The 24,613-nt window shown below is 57.4% G+C and overlaps 3 protein-coding genes across 3 annotated transcripts; 1 reads left to right on the top strand and 2 right to left on the bottom strand.

Annotated features, from left to right (window-relative positions):
* Positions 1–819: 819 nt before the first annotated feature.
* Positions 820–4,456, bottom strand: MSRB1 (methionine sulfoxide reductase B1). Its single transcript, XM_030001492.1, has 4 exons — positions 4,389–4,456; positions 3,666–3,808; positions 3,428–3,542; positions 820–2,158 (listed from the first exon to the last, which is right to left on the bottom strand). Exons 1-4 carry the CDS (start codon positions 4,441–4,443, stop codon positions 2,127–2,129), a joined length of 345 nt encoding a protein of 114 aa, XP_029857352.1. The 5' UTR covers positions 4,444–4,456; the 3' UTR covers positions 820–2,126.
* A 153-nt stretch (positions 4,457–4,609) lies between these two features.
* On the top strand, positions 4,610–15,326 carry LOC115335584 (testis-expressed protein 2-like). The gene is given in 16 exon segments (XM_030001488.2): positions 4,610–4,765; positions 4,796–5,091; positions 8,238–8,408; positions 8,647–8,770; positions 9,945–10,864; positions 11,025–11,225; positions 11,327–11,630; positions 11,959–12,134; positions 12,136–12,174; positions 12,395–12,541; positions 12,646–12,745; positions 12,849–12,981; positions 13,085–13,222; positions 13,477–13,689; positions 13,830–13,950; positions 14,694–15,326. Coding segments are annotated over 16 exon segments (3,318 nt in total). The 5' UTR covers positions 4,610–4,656; the 3' UTR covers positions 14,820–15,326.
* Positions 15,327–15,826: 500 nt separating this feature from the next.
* On the bottom strand, positions 15,827–24,295 carry RPL3L (ribosomal protein L3 like). Its single transcript, XM_030001489.1, has 10 exons — positions 24,189–24,295; positions 23,141–23,333; positions 22,334–22,502; positions 21,310–21,445; positions 19,967–20,153; positions 19,252–19,412; positions 18,863–18,964; positions 18,124–18,219; positions 17,483–17,602; positions 15,827–15,941 (listed from the first exon to the last, which is right to left on the bottom strand). The coding sequence occupies exons 1-10, from the start codon at positions 24,189–24,191 to the stop codon at positions 15,885–15,887; spliced, it is 1,224 nt and encodes a 407-aa protein (XP_029857349.1). The 5' UTR covers positions 24,192–24,295; the 3' UTR covers positions 15,827–15,884.
* Positions 24,296–24,613: the final 318 nt, after the last annotated feature.

Raw genomic sequence — 24,613 nt, 5'->3', positions numbered from 1 at the left:
GTGATGCCACGGGGCACGAGCCAGTGGCAGGGCAGGAGGGAGACATGGTGCTGGCTCCTGTGCTCCAGAGCAGACTTTACCCCCTTGGAGGAGGGAACTGGAGTCCAGCAAAGCCCAGCTTAAGTCTCCAGCCTCCATGAACCCGGTATTCAACCCTGCTGGGGTGAAGGAACCTTTGGGAGGCAGAGAAGGGTTGTAGCTTCCAGTCTTGCAGGCAGCTTCATGCAGGGAAACTGTTGTGAGACACTACTAAAACTCAGATCCCTTCTGCCCAGAAAATCCTGCCAGCCCAGAAGGTACCAAGAACACACTATGAAACAAGCTAAAACCAGCTTCAGTTGGGCAGAAAGTGCTAACTGGAGTGAAAAGGAAACCTTCCCCAATGAAAGTTTTGTCCCCGGGAATGCTGGAAGGCCTCCAATTCATCAGCATCCTCCTTTCACATGGCAAAACCTGGCGCAGCAGTAACAGGCAGGGGATAAAACGACACGCACCAACCTCAGGCTAACCCTTCGGGATGCGAGACCATGCTGGATGCAAGACACCACGGGTCTGCACCCAGGGATGCGGGTCTGTGGCTGGAGATGGAGACATCAGGTGAAATCTGCTCTCAGCCTTCTGGCCAGGGCTTTGGAGACACAGAAACCTGCCCTGCATTTGTACCTGCATTTATACTTGCCTCGTACGCATCCCACCGCTGGTGCGGCCTCCCCATCCTTGCATCCAAAACTGGGAAAACCGAGCAGAGAAGGAATCCCATGGCAGATGCACCAGGGTGCCATCACTAGTGCTTTTTAAGAGAAGAGGTTATTTCTCCAACACAGTGAATCAGTGCTTTATTTTCAATATTGAAAGAGGTACAAGACCAGCAATGAGCTCGAGGTAATGAGCTGGCGTGTTGCACTTTTTATCACTGCCCTCGTAAGGGTGGGATTGAGGCAAAACGCATGCAGAGAAAAGCCTCCGACATGCCCCTGAGCGCAGCTGCACCGTAACAGCACCCGCAGCGCAGCCTCACCAAACCACCCATGCGTTGCACTAGAGCTGCACCACTGGACCCACGGGTCAGCAAAAGGTCTTCAAAAATCCTAGCATATCGATTTCAGAGGAGGATTTGGTTTCTGGGACAGGGAGGGAAGGCCACGAATCTGATGCCGACTTAAGGAGAAATCAGTGTCACAGCCCTTCCGAGCGCAGAGGGAACACAGACGTGATTCCTAAAGCCTGAGTTGTGCCAAGCGCAGCCCGTGAGCCTGATTCTGGCCTCCCTTGCACCAGTGTACAGCAAGGAGGAACCGTTAGTGCCACTGGAGTTCATAGCACAGTGATAAATCTGGTGTAAGGCCAAGTCAGAATCAAGCCCAGAGGACGCGGGAAATCTAGAACTGTCTCTACTGTGTGCAAAATAGGTATAGGGGTAAAATACCTGGATGCTGTCTAGTGGGATCATAAAATCATCCTTGCCCTAGCACCCTGGAAGGGTTTATATAGGGCAATTCATACCATGATCTCAGCCCAGAATAGCACCAGAGATTAACCCAGACTCTGACCTCAGCTAATCCAGAGTTACTCCCCGGAAATGCCAGTGGAGCGACTCTGGATTGCATCAGTGCCACGGCAGAATCGGCCCCTCCTGGCTGTGATCTGGAGGGTGTCCTGGCTCAGCTGAAGTCACCAGCAAAACCGCCCCAGAGCTCAGCAGAGGCTGGACCGCAGGCACGCGTGCTGCTTTAATGGACAAAACCGAAAGGACTCAGCAGTAGCTGCTGCCGGCAGAGGCGAGGATGCTGGGGAGAACAGATGGTTGGGGAGGGGGTAAGGGTGGGTAAAATGAAGAGCTGTAGCCTTTGCATCACCTCAATTCGTGTGAAACACCCTCAGGCAAAGGTCATACAACCCATCACCCAGCAAGCACATAGCTTCAGCAACCCCATTTTTCCCCTCACTTCCCCCGTGCTCCTCCCGGCACCCCAAATCGGAGCAGCCCTGAGAGGGAACCGGCACGGGGAAACCAGGAGCTTCTTCGGAGTTTCTTTTGCTCCCGGTGCCCCCTTGACCAGACAGTGTGCCCCAGGGTGTGAATGCAGGATCAGCCCAAGAGCCATGTGCCAAGTAGAGCAGCTCGCTTACTTCTCCTTCAGGTCCTTGTCTGCTTTGCCTAAAAGAGGGGGGAGAAAAAATCAGGGCTCGTGTATCTTGCTCCAGAACCCCCAGCCCCTTTTATATGGTTATTTTGCTACATGCAGCTAACATCTCACAGCCATTGTAGTCCAACAAGCAGGAAAGCAAGTTGTGGCCAGGGTGCTGCCCTGAACTTGGCCTCCCAAAGCCTTTTTCTGACTCGGGGGAAGCAAACAGCATGATAATCACAACAGCAAGAAGCCCTGCCCTTCACCACAGACCCGCTCCCTACCCGTAGGGCACCTGCAAATATTCAGAGCTCCCACCTACTTCCCCGAGGAGTGAACCAGCAAATTCTCCCAGCCCCTTTGACGCTGCTGCAGAAGCTCCCTGCCCTCACTTTGCACCGCCAGCAGAAAACCAGAAAACCCCCAAGTCTCAGCCACCCCTCAGACACACAGGGACCTGCAGCCACATCCAAGAGCTCCAGCACGCTCTGCATTTCACCGTGGGAGGTCAGGGAGCTCCTGCCGATCTGCCAGCTGGGCAGACTGATGCAGGTGAGATTTATTTAGGATGCAGGTGGCTCCTTGGCTTATCTGAACGGTGTCCTAGTTTCAGCTGGGATAGAGTTAATTATCTTCCTAGTAGCTGGTATAGTGCTATGGTTTTGAGTCAGGTATGAGAAGAATGTTGATAACATGCTGATGTTTTCAGTTTTTGCTAAGTAATGTTTAGTCTAAAGTCAAGGATTTTTCAGCTTCTAATGCCCAGCCAACAAGAAGGCTGGAGGGGCACAAGAAGTTGGGAGGGGGGACAGCCAGGGCAGCTGACCCAAACTGGCCAACGGGGTATTCCATACCATGTGAGGTCATGTCCAGTATATAAACTGGGGGAGTGGGGGTGGGGGGGAATCACCACTCGGGGACTAACTGGGCATCAATTGGCGGGTGGTGAGCAATTGCATTGTGCATCACTTGTATATATTCCAATCCTTTTATTATTACTATTGTCATTTTATTAGTGTTATCATTATTAGTTTCTTCTTTTCTGTTCTATTAAACCGTTCTTATCTCAACCCACGAGTTTTACTTCTTTTCCCGATTTTCCCCCCCATCCCACTGAGGGGCGGGGGAAGTGAGTGAGCTGCTGTGTGGTGCTTAGTTGCTGGCTGGGGTTAAACCACAACAATGGCTAGCTATGCTCTGCCGAAAGCAGCGCGTCACACGCAGTGTGGCCTGGCTATCAGCAGCTTCCCCAAAAATAACTACGTGGGGCGGAACAGCTGCCAAGCCACAGCTTTTACCTTTCGGGATGAACTTCAGCGAGCTGCTGAATATTCAGAAGCGGGACTGCCCCCTCTTCGGCCCATCGTTGAGGAATTCGTGGCCGAGCCCGTTGCCACACTTGCCACAAGACACCTAGAAACGCAAGGAGAGGGTTTGACAGCAAGCCGTCTTTCTCAGCAGACAGGCTCATAAAAAAAAAAAGCCCATGGGGTTTTGGGTTTTTTTGCTACTTCCCAAATGTTTCAGAATCGTCACCTTTAAAGCCCCCGGCCGCTCCTTGCGCTTGGACACGCTGTCCTCGTGGACGGTCTCGGTGAAGGCTGGCCACGGGGACGAGTGCTCGTATTTGGCGCGGCTGGAGAACAGCTCATGGCCGCACTTGGCACAGACGTAGATGCCTGGGGAGGGCGGCAGGAGAGGGGTCAGTGCTGGGGGCAGCCCCCCGGCCGGCTCCCAGCAGCGATTACCAGGGATTGGGGGGGCTGGAGGGGGGGGGGGGCAGCGGTGAGGACCGGTCAGCAGGGTGACATGGGACACCCACCCACGCTGGACTTTTCCCACATGGGCCACAGCCAGCTGCTGCTGCCAGACCCCCCCAGGCCAGGCAGAGGAGCGGCAGGTTTTGGGACGTGGGGCAGGACCCATATTCCCTATAGGGGCTCCTCTACAGCCCAGCCCCGCAGGACAGGGTCCCTCCCAGGGACCCCTATAGGGGGACACCCCCCCCCCAGCCCCACCTTTATAGGCAGGATCTCCCCTCCCCATGGGGGGAATCCCCCAAAAAGGACCCTAGAGAGGGAACCCCCAGCCCGGTCCCCACGGGTGGAGGATGCCCCACAGGAAGGACACCCCACACACACACTCACCCCGGGGAATTCAGCTTTTTCGGGGGCCACCCCTTGCCCGCCCCACCGGGGAGAAGGGGACCCCCAGACCCCACGGAGAGCCCCCCCCCCCGTTCCCCCCGGCCCCGCTCACCCGGCTGGAAGTGATCCTTGAACACCTCGCCCCCGAAAAAGGAGCAGAAGGACATGGCTGCGGCCAGCGTAACGCGCGCGAACGGGCCAGAACACTGCAAACACGCAAAGCACAACCGCACCGAACCCGACATACGCCGAGACCCACACGCCGCGGACGGAAGGGGGGCGCTGAGGTGCAGGCACGGTTACGGGGGGGGGGGGGTCCCGGTACCCGCGGGGGGGGGGGGCGGAGCGGGGCGGAGCGGGGACCCGGTCCGGTCCTGCGGATGCTCCGGCACCGGCGGCTGGAGAGGGGGGAGCTTCAGCCCGGCACCGGTCATCCACAGCCGACACCGGGACCAGGACGCATATCCTCCGTCTCCAGCACCGGCTCTTCACCCCCGGCACCGGCACCGGCACCGGCACCGGCACCGGCACCGACCCTCCTCTCCCGGCACCGACAGCAGTCCTTGGATCCCCGCACCAGGACCGCCCGGCCTCTTTCAGCACCGGCTCTTCTTCCCCGGTACAGGGTCCGGTCCTCCCCCGGCACCGGGACTGACCCTCCTGTCGTCCTCCACCCCCCGCCCCCGGCACCAACACCGGTTCTCCCCCGGCACTGGGACCAGTCCGTCTCGCCGGTGGCACCGGGGCTGCTCGTCCTTCTCCAGCACCAGGATCGACCCTTGCCCGGCGGCACCGGGACCCCTCATCTGGCTCAGGTACCGGCACTGCGGGAACGGCGGACCCGCGGGGAGGGGACCGGGGCCACCACAGCCCCCCCCCCGCAGCGCTGCCCGGGGTGGGTGATGGAGGTCGGGCAGCTCTTGAGACAAACCGGGGGCTCCCCCACCACGCACACGCCAGGGGCTCAGTGGATGGGGATGCGGGTGCAGGTTCAGTGGGGACCCCCCGTCCCGCCACCCCGGGAGCGCAGAGCCAGGGGTCACCCGTGGGGACCCTCCCCACGGAGGCCAGCATGGGGAGGGGATGCGGGGTCTGGGCTGCGTCCCTTCGTGGGGCTCCCGGAGGAGGAGGAGGAGGCAGCAGCCCCGCATGTGGCAAAGGTAAGGGCTTTGAAGGTGAACCGCAGGCAGCCGGCTCCTCAGCGGGCTCTGGCAAGGGATGAGCTGCGTGCGGCTTCCTTTTCCTTCCAAAAAAACCAGGCACCGCAAGTCTCTTCTTCCCTAGTTTTATCTGAGGACGCCTTGGATGAGTCTTCATCCAGCGGGCTCGCACAGAAATGGCACCTTTCTTGGTGCAAGAGCAAAAATGCCGGCGCCCTTCGGACAGAAGCCAGGGACTGTCCCAAGGAGCCGGCCCTGCTGCCGGAGCCCTGCAGCCCGCAGCAAAGCGCTTGGATGGGTCCCTGCTCCCTAAAGCCACCGAACGTGTCCATCAGCCAGGAGCTCACCCCGGGGCTGTGCCCGGCATGGAAAACCCCGCGTGGGGCCAGCGCTCAGCATGGAAAACCCCGCGTGGGGCCAGCACTCCTGCCCGCTGGATGCTGCCGGTTTGAATTAGGTCAGGCTTTCGTCTCGGGCAGGCTGAGCTCCCCGCTCCAGCCCCAGGGATTGATGATTTGTGGCAGGCACCCGGGCAGGGGGAGGAAGGGGCTCTCGCTGCAGCACCGTGGGGCAGCGGGGAGCCGAGGATGCACCGTGTCACCGCGCGGAGAATGGGTGACTTGCTGTTTTGAAAGCGCCTCGTTTACGATCCACCGAGATCAGACGAGCGGGGTGTCGGGAGAGGCTCCAAATAGACTCAAGGGCCGTGTACGCCTTTGGGGGCGCAGATTTTCTGCCAGTGGAAGGAGCCACAGCGGCCGCTGGGCCCCCGTGTCTCCGCAGCATCGTCCACCTGGATGTCTGCTGCTAACCAGTTCAGAGGGTGAAGCTGTGCCTGCGCTAATGAAATAGTTGGGTGAACCAGCTGGGTCCTTCCCCAGGGCTGTGTCCTGGTGAAACCGGGGCTGAGAGCTCTCCTGTGAGCTGCAAGGGCCATGCCACGAGGGATGCGAAGGTCTGGGGAAGATGGGCAGAGGATGGGGATGGCCGAGATATGGGGGCAAAGCAAAGTCCGTAGCAGAGGCAGGCCTGAGCTCAAGCCCTGGGACAGAGCAGGGAGGGGGGGGGCTTTGGGTGCGGGTCACTGGGTACCAGACCGGGTGCTGGGGCTGGACAGCTCTGAGCACCCCAGCAGACACAGCCGCCCTGGAGCCATTCATGCGGTGCCGAAGCCTGCCAGGCTCCTCGCTCCCCTAGCAGCATGAAATCCGCTCCAGTATCCACCAGTAAATCCCCTGAGAAGGAGCGATGTGATGTGGAAGCGGGAGCAGAAGACAGAGCTGGGATCCCGTGCTGCCCTACCCATTGCCCAAAGTTACGTCTTGAGGTTGCAGTGAGACTTTCTTCAAAGCCCCACGCTCCCTCATCACAGGATAATGCAGAGAGCTCTCCAGTTACAGCACTAATAACCACAGCAATTTGGTTTCTGTAGCGGTATATTGTGGAGATAATTAGATGAGGGATTTCCAGCTTGTTTGGCTGGGTGATGAAAGCCTCCTCTGCGCCCAGGCAGAGCTGTGCCACCATCCCCGCCAGCAGTGCCAGCCCTCTGCCCCAGCCACCGCCACCTCTCATTAACTGCAGAGGGCTGCTGGAAATCAATTTTTCAATTAACTCTCCCTGATTTTACAACAAAAGCAAACACCAGTCGAGCAGTGCCCACCTGGGAGCGAGCGGCTCAGGGCACTGATGGGGCAGATCCCAGCATGGGGAAACTCTCTTTCCAAGCGGTTTGTAGGTATTGCACCCTGGGCTGAGCTAACGCCGAGGAGCACCACGCTGTGCCGTGCTGTGCCGTGCCGCGGAGGGTCCTGCTGCCTCGGGCATGTAAAGAGAGCATTTTGGGGGGAGATGCTCAAAGACACCAGCCCGGTCTGGGCCGCAGCTTGTCTCTGTGCCAGGTCAAGTCCAAGCCCTGAATTTGAACCAGAGCTGAGAGCAAGGAGAGGAAATTCAGAGCCTGGGTCCAGCGGAGAGGCTTGCTGATGTTTATGGCTTTGGTGTTTTCAAAAGCAGCGAGGGGGGTCGGCAATCGTTAGGGGTCTTGTGTCCCTGCCCAGCTGGGGCACTCGCAGCTCTCGAGGCTCTGCAGAGACGTGACCTTCCCGGGATGGGTGGCCCAAGCACCGCTCCTCAAAGGGACCTCCCGCACAGCACCGATCCCTTCTGGGTACCACTGGGGCTGGGCTCACAAAACTCCGCAAGGCAGGTGCTGTGCGGAGGCTGTGGGGAACATCCCCCAAGAGCTGTTTGCTGGTGCCTCTGAAGCTACTGTCATCCCCATTGCTCCATCGCCCAGCCGTGCCCACCCAGCTACCCCCGGCGCTGGATGAAAATACTTGCAAGGACATTCATATTCAATTTACCCCATAAAGAGCAAAAAGATTCCCCCTACCTGCATGCCCCTGTGGTCACAGGCTGGGGACGAGCTCTGGGCTGGATGGTAGGTTAGTGCTGGCACCGAGGAGCCAGGGCTGGGGGTACCTCTGGGCTCGATATTTGCTCTCTGAAACCTGAGCCAGCAGCAAAGCCTTCACCGGGGCTGCTCGTGTGGACCCTCCATCTCGGGGTGCTGGTGGTCCAGCCATGGCACCCAGTGGGGTCCATCCCCGGTGCTCCCCACCCTCCCAGGCACCCACGCTCCCCAGAGGTGGCTGCGTTTCAGCAACATATCTATAGCCCCCGCTGTACTTGACGTCCCTGCCAGATGAAAACTCCCATACAAACCCAGGCTATTATTATCTCCGTCTTCCACTGTGCTAATGGTCTCTCAGGAAACAGTCGTCTTTTTTTTTTTTTAGCTTTTAAAACCCACAAATACCGGAGTGGTGGTGACGAAAAGGCAGGCACGGCAAAGCAGAGGAGTGCCAAGCCCTTGCCAAGCGCCGGGGAGCTGGTGCCCCCCTAAACCGGCAGGGACGGGGAGCGGCGGCCAGGCAGGAGCAGCTGAGGACCAGCCCCGGGGCTTTCTGGTAGGCACGGCCAAGGGCAAGGGAGGGCGATAGGGATACTGGGGATGGCTGTGGGGCCGCTGAGAAACCTGCACGATGAGAGGCAAGTGGGGGTCCCAGCTGCCCCCCACCTGCCGTGCTTGGGTGGGAGGTGTACGGGGCCCCATGGCATCAGGGAAAAGGTCCTTCCTCAGGCCCAGCTCTACCGCTCATTTCCCTCTGCTCGCTCCCCGTTTTGCTGTTTCGGTGCTTTGCCTAGTGCCCCGGACCGCTCCGTCTGCCGGGGGTGCCGGCGGTGCCTGTGGTGCCAGCAGCCCTGCCCGCGGGCTGGATGGCACCAGCCCCACAGCCGGGGTTTCTGCCGAGTGCTGGGTATTACCGGGGTAAGCACCCGTGGATTATTTGGGGTTAACAAGTGGCTCCTGTAAATCAGAAGCAAAGCAAAAGCCGCGAAACGTGAGATTATATAAATGGCGCTGGAGGCAGCTGCGGCACAGCCTGTAATTAATTCGTGGCAGTGAAATGCTTTGAAGATCCAGGGCGACGTGGATGCCGGGTGTAAGGCAGCCCGAGGGGAAGCACCCGCCAGTGGCCAGGTCATGCTCAGCCCCGGCTCCCCTGGGACACCATCCCGGCTCCTGCCGCAGGGATGCTGCCAGGGGAAGAGGGCAGTGACCCACAAACCTGCTGGGTGCTGAGCTCAGCCCCACGATGGCCCTGCAGAGCTTGTCCTGCAGCCTCCGTCCTCCCTCCCAAAATCACGCAGAGGGCACAGATTGGGAGCGGGGTCAGCCCCGTTGCTTTGGCAGGAGTGCAGCAACGGAGGGATCGCAGTGGCTGTTGGGGATGGGACAACACTTTGCCATGGCCAGGAACACCCTCAGGGCTACAGAGACTTTATGCATTAGGAAAACTTTTGTGCCCCCTCCAGTAAAAACAGACATTACCGACCCCCTGCTTCCAGAGCATCCTCGTGCTGAACGGGGGCCACAGCTCGGGCTTGCTTCATTACAGCTTCATGCAGTGCATTAAGCAAGGGCCAAACCACTGTTGGTTAAGCAAGAAACATTTAGAGGAATCAGAGAGTCCTGCCTGCCAGCATCACATCCCCCCTCACAGCCCCCGCACTTGCACTGGCACCAACAGAATGTCCTGGCGCGGGAAAATCCCCCTTGTTTTGTTGCAGACCTGGCTTACGGCTCTGGGTTCTCAGAGGCCCCGTTGCTAATTGCCTGGCTGAGGTTTATCCTCGCTATACAAGCGGTTCCCCGCAGGCTATCATTGAGCTCATCTTACCACGGTGCTCTCTCCATCCCATCCCTGCTGGGAAGCGCAGGAAGAGCCACGAGCCTCGCGTCTGCTGACAGCTCCACGGCCCCAAGGGCATCCCGAAATAGGCTGGAAGGCACCCAGCCCACGGTGACGGGGTCCCCGGGGGCACCCCGCTCCTGCTCCGTGGATCATGGCGATGCTGATGGGGAAGGCAGGACCAGGGCAGGGATATGCTGTGCCTTGAGATGGCATGGAGCTGAGCTGCTTCCTCCCGTTCCCTCGCAGCACCGACGCCATCGGCGATGCGAGCGATGGCAGACCAGGCTGCTGCAGCGGCGGATGCCTCTCCAACCCTGGTACCGTCCCCGGGCTCGCCTTGGCGTGGGGACACTGATGGGCTCACGCTCCATCCCACCGGCACCAGGGAGGACGGCGGCGGACGGGACGGCTGCGGGCTTGTTTTCGCCGTGGACGGGGACACAAAGCCTCTCCCCTCGCCCCAGCCCGGGGGGATGCTCCTGGCCGACCTCCCGCGGACCCCCCAGCCCCGGCTGAGCCCAGCCAAGTCCCGCACGGCCCCGTCCTCCCCCAGCATCTCGCCGTCGGAGAGCCGTGCCGCCCTGCTCCGGCTGCGGGAGGCCAGGCTGGAGGACACCAAGAGACGGCTGTCGGAGGCCGTGCAGGAGCCCCTCAGCCGGCTCAGCCGGCTCATGGCCGAGGAGAGCGGCCCCACGCCCCGGGCGAAGGCAGGTGCCGGGGGGCAGGAGGCGGGGGGCAGCCCCGGGCAGATGGGGGGCCGCGGGGCTGGGGGCCGCCGGACACGGGACTGGAGCCCCTGGGAACCCATCCTGAACTGCCGCTACGAGATCTGCTCCTACGGGGACGTGATCCAGGTGGTGGAGGTGGCACAGCGGGATGCTGAACCCCAGCTGCCGCCCCCCGAGGAGCCGCCGCCGGCACGGCCGGGGGGCACGGTGCCGGGCAGAGCCCTCGCCTTCATCGCCCTCCTCGCCTACGGCTACTTCGTCCTGCCGCTGCCGCCCTACGCCGCCGGCCTCTGCCTGGGACTCATCTGCGGGCTGGCGCTGGGCTTCCTCGCCGTCCTCCTCCTCGTCTCGAAGTCTCCGCTGGTGGCACGGGGACCGCGGGGCCACCTGCGCCCCAAGCTGCTCCTGGGCGAGCCGCAGGAAACCCACCGCCTCCAGGTAGGAGAAGGGTGGTCCGGGATGGGGTGCTGGGTGCCGGCTGGAAGGGAGCCTGGGGTTGGAGGGGCAGCACCGAGGGGGTGCCGAGCCCGCGGCGGGTGCAGGCTGCCGCCCCGTACGGCACAGCGGGAAGCAGCCGGCACCCTCTCCCCCCACCCAGGGCTGGATGAACCAGCTGCACGTCTACGACCCCGAGCTTTTCCACCCCTCCCTCACGCACTCGGTGCTCGCCACGCTGGATGGGGCCACCCTCAAGCTCTCCTACCCCAAGAGCAACATCCCGCGCCGAGCCACCTTCGAGGAGGAAATCCTCGACGCCACCTTCGTCAGCCACCGCTGCTACAACCTGACTGATGCCAAGGTGAGCCCGGCGGTGCCAAGGACCCTCCCGCGGGAGCAGGGGGCTCTCCCCTTGTAAGAACCCCCCGCACCCCAGCCTCACCGCCTCTCTCGGTGTTGCAGGTCTTCCTCTGCCCCCCCAGCCTGGCCCGAAAGCGGACTTGGAACAAGAAATACCCCATCTGCGTTCTTCTCCCCAACCCAGCGGAGGTGGAGTGCAGGAGCAGCGAGGAGCACGACACAGAGCTGCAGAGGGACGAAGGGACAAAGAAGGCGCTGGTGCTGGGGCACGATGTCCCGGGGGACTGCAGGGAGAGGTGCCTGTACCTCTTCGGGCGGACAGGGAGGGAGAAGGAGGAGTGGTACCAGCACCTCGTGCAAGCCTCCCGCGGGACACCCAGCAGCAGCCACGGCGAAGCCAGGGCAGGTGAGAAGCAGCCATCGTGGCCTCTGCTCTGTGCCGGGACTGATCTGGGGTGGGAGCTGCACATGTGCTGGGAGGACGAAGCCCTTGGTAGGCAGTGGTGAGCGTGGGGGGCAGATGGAGGAGCCCAGAGCCAAGAGCGTTTGTAGCAGCAGGGAGAGCCTGAAGGATCCCCCTCGCCGGCGTAGGGTGGGTGGCATGTCACTGGCGTTCACGGATGGGCAGCGTGTCACCGCATGTGCATCACGACACATCACCACGCGTGTATCACAGCCAGGTGGCACGTCACCTCTCACACCATCCTGACCCACTCATGTCCCCGTGTCCCCAGGCGCGGGACCAGCTCTGCGGAGCAGCGGCAGCAGCAGCGGAGGGAGCACCGAGGACATCCCCTCCGCTGTCCCACCCAAGGACCTGGAGGGAAGCGTCCGACAGATTTTCTTGGATTACAGCACCTACATGGCCCGATTCGTGCCAGCGCAGGTGGGGAGCAGCCTGGACCAGAGCCCCCCCCCATGGAGCGCTGGGCAGCCCCACGCCCACAAAGGTGAGTGGGACAAATCCAGCACTGGGAGCGGGACACGAGTGCTAAGTGGAGGCTGACGGACGCTGCGTGCAGCCAATTCCAGTCCTGTGGTTTGTCTCCTCCCTCCCAGCACTGCAGTTTGAGCAGCCAAGCTGTGGTGGAGGGGAGCACCCATCCAGCGCATCCCACCGCTCCTGGGGCCACCTCACTCCAGGGGCTCGTGGCTTCTGTTCCTCCGCAGCTCAGCGACGACACGGCCAGGCGCAGTGAGACGTGCATGGCCTGGATGAACGCGCTGGTGGGGCGCATCTTCTGGGACTTCCTCCGGGAGCAATACTGGGCCGAGCAAGTGTCCAGCAAGATCCAGAAGAAGTTGAGCAAGATCAAGGTGAGAGGCAGGAGCATCACAGCACCCAGGGGAGCCCCATCCCCGCGGACCCACGGCGGGTGCCAGGCTGCGGTGACCATCCCCGTGTGGTTTCTCTCCATCAGCTCCCATATTTCATGAATGAGCTGACGCTGACGGAGCTGGACATGGGTACATCCATCCCCTTGGTCCTCAGCGCCTCGAACCCCACCATCAATGACCGAGGTAAGAGCCCGGTCCCTGAAGCGGGGAGGTTTCAGCAGGCAGACGAGCAGCCCTCAGCCCCTGCGGTGCTGACAGGAGCTCACCCCGTCCCTCTCCCTGGCAGGGCTCTGGGTGGACATGGAGGTCACCTACAGCGGCTCGTTGCAGATGACACTCGAGACGAAGATGAACCTCTGCAAGCTGGGGAAGGAGAGCGCTGCAGAGGACAGCGGCCTGGCAGAGGCAGCCGGAGAGGGGTAAGGAGGCTGTGCACGGCCGGGTTTCATCCTCCTCTTGCCTGAGCGAGGCTAGAGGGTGCTGGGCACCAGGGCACCCCGTGATGCTCTTCGGGGTTCGCAGGGCCAGGCCACGGCTGATCCTGCTGGCAGACAGCGATGCAGAGTCCTCCAGCGCCGGCTCCTCCGACGAGGAAGACGTCACCGTTGCGGAGCCTGCGGGAGCCCTGGGGGAGCGGGTCCCGCCGCCTGGCACCGAGGGGTAAGGGGCCGTTTGGGGTCTGCACCGTGGGGTGTATGGGGAGATGCTGGGGGAGGCACGGTGCTACGCCAGCACAGGGGCTTGGGTCTGGTTTCTGCGGGAAGGCACACACAGGCACCCCGGCACTTCTTGGCAGCCCTTCATAGGGGACCCCTGTCCCTGCGGGGTGCTGTGGCAGAAGGCTGGGGGATGCCGAAACCCAGCACGGCTCTGGGTCTCACCCTGCTGCTGAGCTGTGGCTCCCCTCGCTTTAGCCATGTCAGCGGCAACAGCACAAGCCGGAAGATCCTGCGCTTTGTGGATAAGATCGCCAAGTCCAAGTACTTCCAGAAGGCCACTGAAAATGAGTTTATCAAAAAGAAGATCGAGGAGGTTTCCAACACGCCGCTGCTGCTGACAGTGGAGGTGCAGGAGCTGGCAGGCACCTTGGCCGTGAACGTTCCCCCGCCGCCGACGGACCGTGTCTGGTACCAGCTCTTCTTCCTCCCATGCGGGGACCCACGTACATCCTCCTTCCAGCTCCCCTTGCTCCCTGCGGCTCAGCCAAGGAGCCGGCTCTGGGGCTTCGGGACATGAGGCTTTCTGCCTCTTTCCTTTCCCCTCGCAGGTACAGCTTCCGAGTCCCACCTCAGCTGGAGCTGAAGGTGCGCCCAAAGCTGGGTGAGCGGGAGGTGACATTCCTCCATGTCACCGAGTGGATCGAGAAGAAGCTGCAGCATGAATTTCAGGTGCCTGGTCTGTTAAAGGGGTCAGCAAATCCCACTGAACCATGGGCATTGCTGAGATCAGAGATAATCAGACCTCAGTTTGGACCAGGGTTATCACTACAAAAAGCCAATATCTGATCTGCTCTGTCCAGCTTTGGACAGTCAAGAAACACAACCTAAGTAACCAGCTCCAAGGGCTGGTGCTCTGAGGACTAGAGTCCGTGAGGAAAAGTGGTTTCCTCCCAGCATGCGCAGCCCTGCCCCAAGCAGGGAGGATTAGGAGTGTCAGCAAATCTCAGGCAGACAGCCCCCAGAAGGGCTGAATTCACCCATCCACTCTGGTTTTGGAATGTTTGGGAGATTTACCATCACAAGGCACCCGCTGGATTGTTTTCAGCCTCTCACCTTTGAGACCTCTAGTCAAAGAGCAGAAATGTCCCCACAGATATTTGGGTAGCCAAATCCCCCCAAAGTGCTGCCCATTTGAATGGCTTCAACGTGCTAGTCCCTGCCCCCTGCCATGACCACCCTTGAAGCCATACAGGCGGGCAGGGCAAAGAAAAGCTTCTGCTTGTCCCCACCCTGAGATATCCAGAGCTGGTAATCCCCTAGGGCCAGGCGCAGTCAGCTGCTGATGAGGGGATGGGAGCCCAGGACCTTCTGTTCACAGCCCCGGTCTTTGACGTGAGATCCTGTGCCTCCTGCCGAGGTCACTTCTCGGTATTCAAAACCACTTACTTGTTATTCTGGATTCCTCTTTTCAGAAAATTTTGGTGATGCCAAACATGGACGATCTCATCATTCCCATCATGCGCCCTGGCCTGGTTCCTCAGCCACCCACCGGGGGACTGCCCAGGGACCTACCAGCCAAGGGAGAGAAGAGGCTCTGAAGCGCAGCCCCACGGGCAGGGCAGAGACACTGCACGGAGCTCAGGGACCTCGCTGGGACACGGGGCCAGCCAGGGCCTGGCCACTGACTGCATCCAGGGCTATGCCGTGGGGTCTGAGCTTCTCGGTTCATCTCATCCTCAGCACTTTTTGTAGATGAGCCTCCTCCTTAAATACTGCAAGCACACGTTCAGAGCAGAACCAGGCACAGGGCAAGGGGTTTGCTGGAGACTCAAGAACTTCATGCACCTCCTACCAGGTTCCCAGGACTCCTGGTCAAGGGGGCAACTCTGGACCAGCGGAGGGCTGGGCTTTCCACTGTCTGGTTCCCAAAGAGGGTGCAGGACGCCCGGACCAGTTCTGCACTGAAGGAGTTGTGATCACCGCTGATCCAAGACATCACAGTTCCAAGATGCATCACACCCTCCCCGCAGGCAGCTGGACTGCAAGGAAAACATGGGTGGGAAATGAGTTCAAAATCTGAATAAATCCATCACTGCCCAGTCTTACCTAGCAGCCATCTTATTGTACACAAGCTCCCACACCTGCTGAGGATGTCGGCCAGGATCATGGGGCTTTGTGCAGAGAGAAGTCCACGGGTCATACTTCCAGCTCAGCAAAAGGAGTGCCTGGGTGTGTGTGTGTGAGAGGCGGCAAGGGGAGAGACGGTCAGTGAGACTGGGCAGAGGCAGGTAACGGGGAGGCCCTGTATTCCCAGCGGAAACTGGGGCAGAAGTGCTGGTACCTGCTCTGCTCTCCTCTGGAAGAGAGGAAGGGGAGTCTTCACCGTGGTTTTGGTGAATGCAGGCAGTGGGAAAAAATTCACTGGGCAAAGGAAAGGGAGGATCCAGAGGACAGAGCAGACACTCAGCTGTCCCAGTTAGTCCCTGTCCCAAGTGCTACTTGTCCCATCCTTATCCGCTGAGGAGCCTCAAGGACACACTGCTGCCCACAGGCAGCGCTGAATACAGGCAAGACACCCCTCCAGAAGGAAGACAGGCAGCAGGCATGACTTGAAGCCTTTTTATTGAAGGTGCCCAGTTAGGCAGCCTTGCATATCTCAGTCCTTACAGCTCTTCCTGCACTCCTGGCTTCCCTTTCACCAAGTGTTTCTTCTGAGGGCCCTGGAAGAGAGCAGAGAGGAGAGCTCTCAGTGTTAGTGGCAGACAATCCTGGCCTACAAGGCTGCATCTGAGCTGCGGGGAGCAGAAATGCAGCTCTGGCCCCTTTCTGCTGTGCAAGGCTGCTCCTGGTCTCTGCTCCTCAGTTGGAAGCTCTGTGCCGCCATTCATGAACCACCCCCGGGGCCTCCCTAGCCCTGCAGGAATCACAAGCGGAACGTCATTGCCCTCACACAAAGGGTTTGTTTCTCTGGACAGCACAAAAGCAGCCAGAAAGCGGCAATGAGTGACCTGCTCCGAGCCAGGCGGGCTGTCCTGCAGTCAGGGGACGTGGAGAGGAGCAGTAATTGTGCTGATGAATGCTACCAGGAGCCCACGGTGGTGGAGCGGCTGCTGAGCTGCTGCTGTATGAGCCCTGGAGGAGGCAAGGCCTCCCACAGCCAAAGGCACAGATTCTCATCAGCCAACTCAACAGACCCTGAGGGATTTCCACCAGCTAAGAAATGAGGTTGTCCCAGACCAAATAAGTCCTATGGGAGCAGACGGCAAGAATTACTTACGTGCCTCTACTTCCAGCCAAATGTAAAGTTTTGCCACAGTATACATGGGGGAAACTCTCACCCCGCAGTAGAAAATGGCAAAGAAAACAGCTGCAACCAGGTAAAACGACCTCCTGTCACTAAGATCCACATCACAGGTACTCAGGACTTGCAGTGACAGCAAGAGCAGAACACAGAACAAGCTCCTAACACTGAGATAAAGGAAATCAGCTTAACCTCTAAAGAGCTCTGCAAAGGTACTGCATAGCCAATCCCCCTTCCCAGGGCTAAGGAGGCTTAGCCTGTTTCACATGGGACTTCTAGCTGACAGGCCAGATCCAGACATGGTTTACGTCTGCGTGGTATCCAAGTTGTTTCTTTCATTTCTGCTAGCTGAAGGCCTGGCTTACTTAATGCTTCCTCAATTTCACATTCAGACTTATGCACCAGCCTGGTGTAGGTTGCAAAACTATTCAAGAAACTCTGCTTGTTTTGGATTTATTTAATTTTTTTTTTTTTTGCTCTGGATTTAAGAAAAAAACACTGCTTGGCCTTTTTGAAAGCTTCCTGACAAAAGAATCGCAAATTTGTGTCTGAATTTGACCCAACCTTTTCCTCTTAAGATCATTAAAGTTATAAATCATTCCAAACAAATCAAAGAAGTGCACAATTATGGGTGAAAGGGACCATATGTCCAACGCAGTGCCTGCCAAGTTAACTGCTTGTTTAAAACATCCTGTGGTGAATGGAAACTGGTTGGCCATATGGTATATTATTTGCTAGTTGGGTTGTCTTGGATCACTCACACAACCATCATGTTCTTCCTTAGCATAATATCTGCTGTGTGAATTGAATTCATGCCTGTCTTTTATGCAAGACGGTCCTGATCACTCATTTGGCTGTTGTTATACTGAGAAGCAGATGCTTGGTTGGAGTCAATCAGTTGCTTTAGCCCCAGATGCAAACATAGCCTGGGAGCTGGAGCCGGTGCAGAGCATAACTCACCATGAAAGCCCGCTTCTCCTGAGCTGTCTGGAAGCAGCCATGGCCAAACTTGGAAGTAGTATCAATGAATTTGAGTTCAATGGCTTCCAGAGCCCGGCGGCTTGTATGCACCAGAAGGGACTGGAAAAGAAGAGTCACAATACATCAGGCTTATCATGACAGAAAATCTGGACATTTGCTCTGATGGAAGCAGGGTTGAAATATCCTAGGTGCATCCATTAGCCAAATATCTCCACAAAAATCTGCCTTCTCAGAGAAACACCCTGGTGCTTAGGTGGCAGGTGATGCCTTGGATTGCAGAGCAGCTGTGAAATGAGCCTGCTCTTCACTTAGCATTTCGTTTCCTCACAATCTGCTTATGGCCAAGGTTTCCATTTCTGGGCCCTGCATCACAGCCCTCAAAGGCTTGCAGCTTCTGTCTCCAAAGACAGTAAATCTGACTGCACACTGCCACAAACCATCCAGCTGCGAATGGTCTCACTGAACACCACACTCATGTGCCACATCCCCTCTGCAACACAATGTCAAGGACCCGACCAGTCTCCCTGCCCAGCGCTTGGAGGCAGCAGCATTCTCCACGTGGTGAATCTGTTCACAGAGAGCTACAGACTGTCCCTTCCCAGCGCCGGCTGCACTCTCACCTTACGGAGGGTGAGCACACGCTTCTTTGTGCCCACAACGCAGCCTTTCAGCATGAGAAAGTCGTTGTTGACCTCCCCATAGTGAGGAAAGCCACCCTGTGGAGAGAGGCAGAGAGACAGTTGGCAGGCAGGAAAGCTGGATGGGAGCAGACGTGTCCACAGGTGGCATTTTCTGGGGAAGAAGAAGGTAGTGACTGATCGTCCTTCAGCTAACAACCCTCTGCACCCTTGAGGTTGCCTGCTTGGGACCACCAGAGCATGTCAGCCACACTGACTGCATGACCCCAGCTGAGGAGCACCCCATAAGAGCTGGGGAACCAGTAACCCTGCTTCATTCCCTGGGGGATGTGGGTAAACAGAGAGCAGAGCTGGCTAGGCTCCCGAGTTAACGGTATTTAATATGCAAAAGTGAATTTTTAAGCCAAGCAACAAACATTTATCTGTTAAGTATTAGATTTCTAATGTAATTTATACTTCTTTTTCTTTTTAAACAAAGTTCTCATTTCCTGCCCAAGTTATCAGCTGAAAGTTAAATGTTTGGGTCTACCAATAGACCTGAAAAAACACCTCACAGAGATGGTTTTCCATAAGGAAAGGAATCACTGCATTTCTTTCAGTGAATTTCCTTCAAATCATTTCCTATGCAGCTGTCCCCAGCCAAGGAACTACTTCCCTGGCTCGGATTCCTGCAGCCAGGGCGCAGGGCCAGTCACAGCCCTGTTACCCCCTCAGCCGTTACCAGAGGCGTAATGGTCTTTTCCGTGACGTCGTAGTGCGTCGAGGCGTTGTTCTTCACCACCTTGCCGTCCTCCACGTGGATCCCATGGCCAACGCGGTAAATCTAGGAACAGAAAGGAAATGCAGACGGCGACTATCCTGCCTCCTCACTGAGAGATGCCACAGGGATAACGCGGTTTTCACCAAGATGTGCCCCCTGTGATGAGTTCCTTGAGCGGGAAAAAAGCACCGGGAAAGACAAGGAGAGCAACAGCACTGCAGATCTCTAGGGAAACATCTGAGAAGCTGGGGGGGACAGAGGCCACCATGCAAAGAAGGATGGTGACAGCACAGGAGGAGGGAAGGCAGGAAGGCGCGGTGGTGCTCTGAGGGAGCCCATCTGGGCCATACCTTCTTGTTGAGCTCCGTGCGGTGGTGGTAGCCCTTCTGGCCAGCCCGAGCAATGGAGTAGCCAACCCGGGCCGGGTGCCAGGCTCCGATGCAGGCAACTTTGCGCAAGCCCTTGTGTGTCTTCCTGGGGAGCTTCTTGGTGTGCCAACGGCTTGTCACCCCTGAAAGTGTGACCGGACAGGGCAGTGAGAACACCGGGGAGATTCAGGGCTGGTGTCTGAGAGCTGGGGAGGGGAGAGTCTCATCATTCTTCTGCAGTTCTCAGAAGACACCATGTTGGAAGGAGACCAAGAGCTGTCACCACCATGAGAGGCCAGAGCACAGAACTGTTCTCACTTCCCATGGATCTGATCAGACTGTGATATGTTCCTGCTGAGCACATCCACGCACATGCACAGGAACACCCACACCTCCACACACGTGGCATTTGTGAGAAGTGCAATGGCTTTACATACTCACAGCGCCTCTGAGCCTCCTGGGAGAACTCTGGCCACAGCAGACAACATGGCCTTTCCTGAGATTAAGGAAACCAAGCTCTGCTACAATGGAAATGCATGTCATGGTTGAGGTCCAGAGGCTTTTTGCTACTCCCTGTGCAATAAGTTGGTGGGTTCTCAGCCTGGCTAACACTCCCCTCCCCCAACACTACCTTATGGGCAGTGCCATATGAGAAGGACAGAACCAAGCCCCTCGCAAGGGTCTCCTTGCTCTGTACCTTTCATCCCATGCCCCTTGGTCACACCAATGACATCAATCATCTCGTTCTGGCTGAAGACACTGTGCACGGAAACCTGCTTCTCCAGCCTCTCACGAACCCAGTCAACCTTGTCAGCAACTGTCCCGCCATTCAGCTGGATCTCCATCACATGGGCCTTCTTCTGCCGCAGCGGGAGCAGCTTCATCTGCATTAGACAATGCATTAGGGAAAAATGTTGCCCCTTACCTCCCAGGCACGAACATGAGGCCAGGGCCGCATCACCCACCACTTGTGAGGGACACAGAGGGTGAGCAGGGCCAGCCCTCTTCACCACCCCTCCCTACCACACTGTCGACCCCTTCCATAACAGCCAGCGACCTGGGTCAGCATGCCTACATATCTCTTGGACCCAACTCCTTGTCCTTGAGTCCAACCACCCCACTCCCAGTGCTCCCATTCCAGGCAGGACCTGATGCACACCCTCTCTCTCCAGGGAGCACAGGAACAGGCCAGCCTCATCCTACCCCAAGAGTTAAGCGCAGTAGTAATAGCCATGGTAAATGCCCCAGAGAAGCCCATCACCAGAGCACTGTCTGAGGCTGAATGCTGTGCCCAGCCAGGATGCAGCTCTGTGCTCCGAGCCAGAGTCAGCACCTGTCCTTTGGTTGTGCTCCACCTCTGCTTCCAGACTGAGCAGTTATTTCTAGTTCCCACCAAGAGATGCCTCCGCTCTGTCCCAGTTCCAGCTCCCTGTGCAAAGCCCCTGCCAAATCAATGCAGCGGGACTTTGAGGGTCTGTGCCAACCACAAGTAAAGACTTGAGCCAGCTTAGCTCTGTCCCAGACTCCAAAGCAGCCATTAACTCCAGGGATCAGCATGAAAATGGGCCCTGTGTATCCAGCATTCAGCATCTGGAAAAACTGTGCCTGCCCGTGGGTTATTTTTGCCCAAACATTTGACACCCGTTGCTAATTTGAGGTGATCATGGGGCCTAAGGTCCCTCGCTGACACAGGGCTCACCACCTGCTGAGGCTCTGTGCAGTCTGCTCTTCTCCATGGGGAGTGTGGGCTCCCCAGCGTGCCCGAGCCACAGCCCCCTGCAGCAATCCCCCAACCAGGAACTCTGCTGAGCCCGGCTCAAAGGGACAAGGTTGGTGTCAGGAGGTAGCTGGAAAGGTCGGCCAGCACGTCCCATCGCCTGCACGCCCTGTCCCACACCCTCTGACCGGCGTCTGCCTGCTCAGCCTTCTGTGACCCCACCAAGACACCCCCACGATCCCAGCTTCCAGGCCCTCACCACGCTCCCCAGCTGAGGAAGACCCTGAGCCCCCCTTGCACCCCCCCCAGCGTGAGGCTCTGACCTGCGTGTGTACAATGACACGAATGACCTTGCAGTACTTTTTCATAGCCGCAAAATCCTTCTCCAGCTGCCTTTTGCCATCCTCATCCTGCCATTTTTTGCAGTACTTGGTGAACGCCTTCTTCTTGCTCTTGTGCCTACGACAAAAGTGTTTTAACATCCAGCAGAGCTGAATGGTGAAGTGCTTCTGCACTTTGCTGTGCCCTGAGACAGCCCAGCGTGGGGGGACAGATCACCTTGCCAGACATTTCCCCGAAGGCACAAGGTACTTGTGGATACCTGAACCTCGCCTGACTGTCAGGGCCACGACACAGGGCTTTGAGGTGGGAAGAGGAAAGTGAATAATGAGCTGTGAAAAGGGCTGGTAATTCAAACCTTTTTGCATGAGGAATCCAGTTGTCTCCCACTGACTGGCTCAGTGCCATCAAAATACAAGCACAAAATCAGAGCTAAGTGGAAAAAGGAGAAAACAGGCTCCAACAGGGATCAGAGGCATGTGGTGGGTGGATCTCAATGGCACTTTCGCAGAAGACACGATTCCTACAGTTATGAAATTCATGTTTCCATTTTCTTCTCTGCTGGTGTGGGATTTGGGACGTTGATGTTTACAAGGGCCAGAGGTCACATTCTGCATCAATTTTTCCCCTGACAAATCTGGTTTTACTCCCTTCATTTAGTGCCTCAGCTCAAGTATCCCAATTTAATGGAGAGTAGATGGGCCCGACCTACACAAAGGAAAGTGAACCTGCAGCACGCACTGCCATATGATATTGTGGAGAAAGCTAACTTAGTTCAACTATTAGAATAAATTTACATATGCATATGCTGATTCCCAGCATCAAGCTGTTTCCAGTGTCTCTGTGCATGACTAAGTAAATAGCAGTTTCACTCCACCTCAGAGCCAGCTGCCAGTAGCTGAGTTGTTTGCAATGGCTGGGCATCATGGACAGCCTGTGGAGAAGACCTGCAAGGAACTCCCCACATGCAGTACCCCAGGGACCCTCCCCAGCCACGGAGGCACGTACCAGTTCTTGTAGAAGCGCCGTCGGCACTCGTCACTGATGTGCTCAGCAAAAACAGTCTTGAAATTCCTCAAGCCCTTCGGTGTCTCTATGTACCCCACGACGCCCACCACCACCATCGGGGGGGTCTCAATGATGGTCACGGCCTCCACCTCCTCCCTTTTGGAGGTCTCTGCAAGATAGCAAAGGGAAATGGTGCTCAGCATCATCTAGGATCAGATCATTCCCTGAAGGCATTCATGGCCCATGATGTTACAGCGAGGCAGCAACGTGCTGGGGGCAAGGTCACACTCTGCTCTCACAGCCAGCCTCAGCCCTTCCATCTCCCACCTGCTGGAGGACCATGCAGGGTTTGATCCCCAGACACTGAACAGGTTATACCCTGTGGCCCAGCACACTTTAAGCCATCTTCCCCAAGCTGGGGGAAGCAGTACATTGGATGGTTCTTGCCCTGGAGTTTGGCTCCAATCCTGTGGGCATCCTGGAGGGTAACATTATAAAATTCCCCAGCAAGATGCTCCAAGCCCAGGATTTGTCAGGTAGTTACCCTGCAGGGTCCTTCTGCCAGCAGGATCCAACAAACCACTAGTCACCATACCAGTGTGGGAACTTCCCAGGAACCCCCAGACTCAGCTCACACTGGCCATGAAGTGGCCTTTGGCCATCCAAGATCTGGACAGCATTACTGCAGATAGCCGGGAAGCTAAGTGCTCCACCGCCCATTCCCAGGAGCAGCCTTTCCCACCAACAAGTCTGTTCCCTTGTTTCCCTCCTGGATGTGGCTCCCTGCTTCCATCAGCCAAGCCTTACTGAGCCCAGGTCTGTGCACCTCCCGCACAGTGTGTGTCATGCCAGCTTTGTAGCCCAGGAAAGCTGTCAGGTGGACTGGTTTGCTGGGATCATCCTTAGGCCACGTCTTCACCTTCCCTCGGTGGCGACGGCTTCTCTTGTGGGGGAGGAAGCCCAGGTGGCCATGCCTGGGAGCAGAGAACTTGCGGTGGGACTGCGGAGAGGAAGAACAAAAAAGGTCAGCTTCATTTTCAGGTCCCAGAAGATGCTGGGAAACCAAAGCACAACAGGAAATCTCCCCTTTAACATCAGTGAATGCTGGAGGGATTCTGGGCTTTTCCTCGGTTCCAACATGACAAAAAGAACTCATAACAGGATGGGATTTTGTTCAAGCTTCCGTCATGTGCATGGAAGAATTTAACAAGTTTCTGGACAAACGGTGCCAATGAAATAGAAAAACTTGAACATAATCTCCCTCCTTCTGCTTGAGGACTTTGAAGGAGAAATAATAGGTCTGCCCTTCTGTGATGTTAATTATAATGAATTATTTTGTAGTCTACAACACCAAAAGGGCCTGCTAAGAATTCATGGGCTTCATGTCGTCAAGGCAAATGGCACCAAGCAAGCACAGCTAAAGATCAGAAGAAACGGGAAAGGATACCCAAAGGAATCAGTAATAAGAACATGTGCAGGTTAAATATGCACCTTGAAAACCAAATGAGAAGAGCTAAATATATAAACCCCAATCGCAAGGTCATGCTGAGCCAGGCAGAGAAAAGCAACAGCACTTTAGAGACATGGACAAGTTCGCACACAATTGGCTTCGAGGCAGGGGAACAGGGGGTCAGCCCAAGCAGCGAAGGGTTAGATCTACCTCCACTGCAACTCCCTCCTTGCTAAGATCGGTCCCAGCACCTTGTTGCACTTTCCACCGAGCTTATTTTCCAGCCCAAGTGGAGACATGTCGAGTTCGACCCCATTTCAGCTGCACTAACACCGCCGGTAACCCAGCCCTGCTCACTGTCCCTCTCCACACAATCAAAAGGTAGCAGTGCCGAGCTTTACAAACCATGGGACGTCTTCAGCCCAGGTCAGCCGCGGAAAGAGGCTATCAGTAAGTGCCTCTCCCGTCTAATACTTAAGATGGTTATCGGTCTGAAGACACAAATTTAGCTCCTAGCTTCACCCGCTGCTATGTTCATTTCGTACTTGGCCAAGCTGGCAGGTTGGACGTAACAGTTGCGGTGTGATAAAGGTCAATTGCCGGTGTCTCGGTTTACGTTCCTCCCTCCTAAACAACTTGAACTCGAATGGCAGCCATTCGGACAGGTTCCTAATGGGGCACCACACACCCAGAGCCGTGAAGGTCCGCACCGGGCAGCCCGAGCTCGGTGCAGCCGGCAGCTCTGCGTAGAGACAGACTAAAAATCCCTCCATCAGCCCAGGCAAGAAAGACTTTGCGATTCTGACTGGAAAAAAGATCGAGGCAATAGA

The sequence above is a fragment of the Aquila chrysaetos genome, chromosome 25 (genome assembly GCF_900496995.4).
Source record: "Aquila chrysaetos chrysaetos chromosome 25, bAquChr1.4, whole genome shotgun sequence".
In the NCBI taxonomy this organism is placed as follows: domain Eukaryota; kingdom Metazoa; phylum Chordata; class Aves; order Accipitriformes; family Accipitridae; genus Aquila; species Aquila chrysaetos.
This window is presented reverse-complemented; position numbering and strand designations above follow the sequence as displayed.